Source organism: Otolemur garnettii, unplaced genomic scaffold (genome assembly GCF_000181295.1).
Source record: "Otolemur garnettii isolate 467f Iridium unplaced genomic scaffold, OtoGar3 scaffold00358, whole genome shotgun sequence".
In the NCBI taxonomy this organism is placed as follows: domain Eukaryota; kingdom Metazoa; phylum Chordata; class Mammalia; order Primates; family Galagidae; genus Otolemur; species Otolemur garnettii.
The window spans coordinates 129,060-134,036 of NW_003852753.1; the positions used below are offsets into that span (position 1 = coordinate 129,060).

The following is a 4,977-nucleotide window of genomic DNA, read 5'->3' on the forward strand; positions in this document are numbered from 1 at the left end:
AACCCATTAGTAGCATCAGTTCACGCAAGGAACAGCATGATATTAAGTTGGATATGAAATTCAGCAATTATGTAAATGCATGAGAAAAATTAAGAATAAAATATGACCATTTTCTAAGCCCAGTACTCTTAAAATATAGTCATTTCCCTAGGTCTAAATAGACAAATATGTTTTCCATTGTCTTTTTCAACATACTCTGAAAATATTTATTGTGTTTCTTAATGTATACAAGGTACCTATTCAAAATACAGCTGTGACACAATAATTATTGCTATTATTAATACTTACTCTCTTTGTCATACATATTATGTCATATGGGAACTTTTTTCCTATTTTTTATGTTCATTTAGAAACTATCAATCAGTCATTTGTGATATTTTTAGGAGAGATTAAATGGATAAGATGAGGCCTTACTGTATGTAGTTTATGTTTTCCATGTATCATGTGTGAGTCACAATCACTTCAAACTTAGTAGGAAAAAATAGCTTCAGGGGCTAATATGTTTGAGAAGTAGTGTCCAGGAAAGCCAAATTTTAAATAGTGTTAAGTGTCTATCTCCATGTCTACATTTAATTACACATGTTACTTCTCACTATAGCAATAAATCAGCCTCAGAAACTAAATTTTCATCTTCCCAGCTCCTAAAATGTTTGCTGCTTAGAAATTTGTTTGCTGTTTATTCTTTTGTATTATTTTTCTGAATACATGTTTAGCCTAATGATATTTCTAGGTGGCTTTACATTTGTTTTTTTGTTTGGTTTGGTTTGGTTCTTATAGCAGCTCTGTAAAGATGTTAATATTACCACTATTTTATAGATACAGAAACTGACGCCTAGATTAGGTGATTTTTCTCCCCAAGACATACAGCTAGAAAGCGGTAGAGAACACTCCAAACACTTTTTAAAGGAAAGTTCTCTCCATTCTTGTGATGCTTTACCAAGAATAATGGTACACCTTTTGGGGGTGAGACACAATTATACAAGGGTGCTTATCTAACAAATGCCTTCAATGTAACCTGGTTCTTTGTACCCTCGACGAATCCCCAACAATAAAAAAAAAAAAAAGCAAAGTTATTTTACATTAACTCTTTTAAAACAGAGACAGCAAATATAACATGTGCAGCTGTTCATCACCTTTTCAGGCTCAGGACAGATACTAATAACTGTATATGATGCCTGTTCCCCAGACCACAGCTGCAGCCTCAGAAACATCACATATACTTCAGCAAGGGCCTCACGGTTCTTTGAAACAGGCGTTCACTGTATATGTTTGCCCTTCCAGCTCTGCTGCCTCTATACCAGCTACTGTTGTACTTTGCATGAAATAATTAATGCTTTGCCATAACAAAAATACCATGGACTGGGGGCTTAAGTAACAGAAATGTTTTTCTCATAGTCTGGAGGCTAGAAGTCCAAGATCAAGGTGTGAGAGATTCAATATGTGGTGGAGGTTTCCTGATTTATGGACAGTGTCTTCTCACTGTGTCCCCGCGTGGTAGAATGAGTGAGGCATCTCTCTGGGATCTCGTAAAAGGACACTGTGCTGTTCCTAAAGGCTCTGGCTTCATGACATAATCACTCAGAGAATTCTTCGCCTCCTAATACCTTGATTTATCAATGTTTAAAGAGTAGGCCTCATCTCTATAAAAAAACAGAAAAAGCCAGGCTTAGTGTTATGCACCTATAGTCCCAGCTGCTAGGGAAGCTGACCTCAGGCGGATCAGGGTTAGGATTTCACCCTAAGAATTTCACGCGAAGAATTCTCCAAGTGATTATGTCATGAAGCCAGAGCCTTTAGGAACAGCACAGTTCCTCCTATGGGTTAGGATTTCAAGTTACAAATTTATAGGTACACAGACATCCAGACCGTAGCAGAGAAATCTCTAAGGGCTTTAAATGTTAGCAAAGATTTCTTTACAAAGCTCCATTCAGTAGGACCAACATTTCTTAAGTGTCTTAAGTGGTGTCATGTGCCAGACATGGAAGGAAAGATTTTCTTCCACCGCCACCCACCCCATCCCCCGCGGCCTCCCCTACATGAGATTCATGTAAGAAAACCCTTTTCTTTAGCCTAAAATCTAACTCTGTGAAAGGGAGATACCGGAGCCACTGTCACATTCTGAGGAAGCCGCAGTGTACCCAGTGCGGCAGAACAGAGGGCAGACCCATGACCACGTGGCAAAGTCTTGACTTAACCAAACCTGGGAGTATCTGTCTCTGGATTTCCAATGTGACATGGAGATGACACATTAGGAAGTGACACGCTTTCCTAATTTTTCAAGTCACTTTAGTGTGATTTAGCTGTTACTTGCAGCCAAAATTAACCTATAAAATCATCAGATTGATTAAACGTGAAGCAGTGTGCAGATGAAGTAAAAATCTTCCCTTTATGTGCATAATTTCAGAAGGAGTCATTCAACAAAGAGTTCTTGAGAGCTTGATGTTTTGTGGGGTTGTTTTTATTTTTGTTTTCCCTCAAGACAGAGTCTTGAGCTCTAGTGATCCTTCTGGGCTCAGCTTCCCTAGCAGCTGGGACTACAGGTACACACCACTATGCCCAGCTAAGTTTTTCTGTTTTTTTATAGAGATGAAGCCTACTCTTTACACATTGATAAGTCAAAAGAATGTGTTTCTGTCAAGGTTTTGGCCTCTGTAGCACAAAATGAAATAGATAATAAAAACCACTGGTATTCAGTGTAGCTTCCATGTGAGTTCTTTATATGCACAAAAGGTCTGTGTCTCTGCTTTAACCAAAAGTGAAAACAGAAATGGAAAATGCGTGAATGCCTAAGTTTGACAACTGTGCAAAACTCTGACATAGTATTGTAATTTGGTGAAATGTGCCCTTCTGAGGAGCTTAATGCATACTAATACTCTGGTCTTCTTTAATATACGCAATTTTCATACTTATCAAAACCCTATTTTATTCATTATATAGTTACTAGGTCTAATGTAGAGATGTATACTGTATCGTGCTTTTGAATGTACTGTTTTAGGATTTCAAGTTACAAATTTATAGGTACACAGACATCCAGATCATAGCAGAGAAATCTCTAAGGGCTTTAAATGTTAGCAAAGATTTCTTTACAAAGCTGTACAAAACTTTGTTTCCTCTTACAAAACTCTGTTTTGTAACAGGAAAAAGTTAAATAGATCACTTTCTTATGTGCATATGTGCTTTAAAATGCTTCTTTTTTTTTTTGTATTCCAGATGTGAAAGTAACACTACCTTTATCTTTTTTCTTTTGAACTACTGAAAGAGATGACCTGTAGTTCTTCTTGCCTCTGAAATTGGTCTTTTTCTGAGATTAACTTTAAAATGTAGCTTTAGTACATGTACCGTAACCCCTTGGGAATAAACAAACAAAATCCGCCTCTCTTTTTTAAGTAGTAGCCTGTCAACCTAAGGCAGTGTTCTTCAGCCTTTCTTATCTCAGGGCACACTCAAATCTACAGATAAATTTCCTCCACACACTTAAATTATGTTGATTAAAGAAAAGAATAAAGAAAAGAATATACCTATTGAGCTTTGAACTTCTTTAGAAAATAATTTAAATAATGATCTTTAAAAATTTTTGCAGCACACTTGAAAATCACTGATCTAAGGAGAAAAGAGAACCCTATTTCAGTGTGGCTTCTCATAGCATGACATCTACAGGCATCCACAGAACGTTAGTGACTCTATTTCAATTTAAAACTTAGATTTTTATTGAATGTGCTGAAGAATAAAATCAAATAGGTTTGAAAGCAAGTTCTATGATCTATGAATTAAATTTAAAATAGCATATTAACACAGTTCAGAGCCACAAATTCACAGGCAATATCATTGAGGTCTTTACTTGCAGGAAATAAAAAGATCTATCTTATCTTTTCCTTTACAAAAGTAATAGCAACAGAATAACCAAAACTTGTGCATTCTGCCTAGTGGCATTATACTTAGCATAAAAGCATGAACTTATTCTGCTGTCTAAGTGCAGCTACTAATTCCCACCAAGCATTCCCTCATGTCTCAGTAAGTGCCAGTCGAGTGATGAACTATTACAGGTCTTGTCCCAGAAAATAACTTCAATTAGATCATATTAGAGATTGTCTGATCATTATTAATATGCAGGCTCCCAAAGAAGCCAGATAGATGCTAGTACATCGTTAATTTTTTTTTTCCATAAAGGCTACCAGTTTTCTATCACAAACCACGGTAGGCTTCCAAGATGACTATCTAGGTTCACAGATAAATTCCTCTAACAATATAAGTACACACAATTCCATCTTTCTCAATGCTCTTTAAATACTGGTGTTATTGTCCTTTTTAAAAAAAAATTTTTAGTGGTACAAAATTATGGGATGAATGAGAAATTTCGTGCATGTGTATAATGTGTAGTGATGACGTCAGGGTGTTCAGCATGTCCACCACCCAAATGCAGTGCATTTCTGTTAAGTATGAACATCTTACTTGAATTCATTCCACCTGTCTTGCTATGTTTGTACCCATTAGAACACTTCTTTTCACAGTCTTCCTCACTCCCATTTTCTCTTCCCAAACTCTGTTGTCTTTTTTTCCACTCTCTACTTCTGTGTGTCCAAATTGTTTAGTTCTCACATATAAGAACTTGTAATATTGAATATTTGTCTTTTTTGTGCTTGGTTTGTTTCACTTGAGGTGATGACTTCCAGATCTATCTGTGTTGCTGCAAATGACATGACTTTGTTTGTCTTTATGTCTGAGTAGTCTTCCTTCGGGTGCATGTGCCACAGGTGCCTTTCTCCGTTCACCCTTGGAGAGCAGTGCGGCAGTGGACATGTGGGGGGGGGGTATCCCGTTCATCCGTGGAGAGCAGTGCGGAAGTGGACAGGTGAGGAGGGGTATCCCGTTCATCCATGGAGAGCAGTGCGGAAGTGGACATGTGGGGGGGTATCCCGTTCATCCGTGGAGAGCAGTGCGGCAGTGGACATGTGAGGGGGTATCCCGTTCATCTGTGGA

At 37.5% G+C, this 4,977-nt stretch overlaps 1 protein-coding gene across 1 annotated transcript in view; it reads left to right on the plus strand.

Annotated features, from left to right (window-relative positions):
• The window catches only part of PDGFD (platelet derived growth factor D), a 121,176-nt gene that overhangs the window by 15,822 nt on the left and 100,377 nt on the right, over positions 1 to 4,977 (plus strand). The window contains exon 2 of the mRNA XM_023509105.1: positions 4,752 to 4,849. Within this exon, the coding sequence (XP_023364873.1) occupies positions 4,752 to 4,849 (98 nt within the window). The remainder of the gene's footprint in view (positions 1 to 4,751; positions 4,850 to 4,977) is intronic.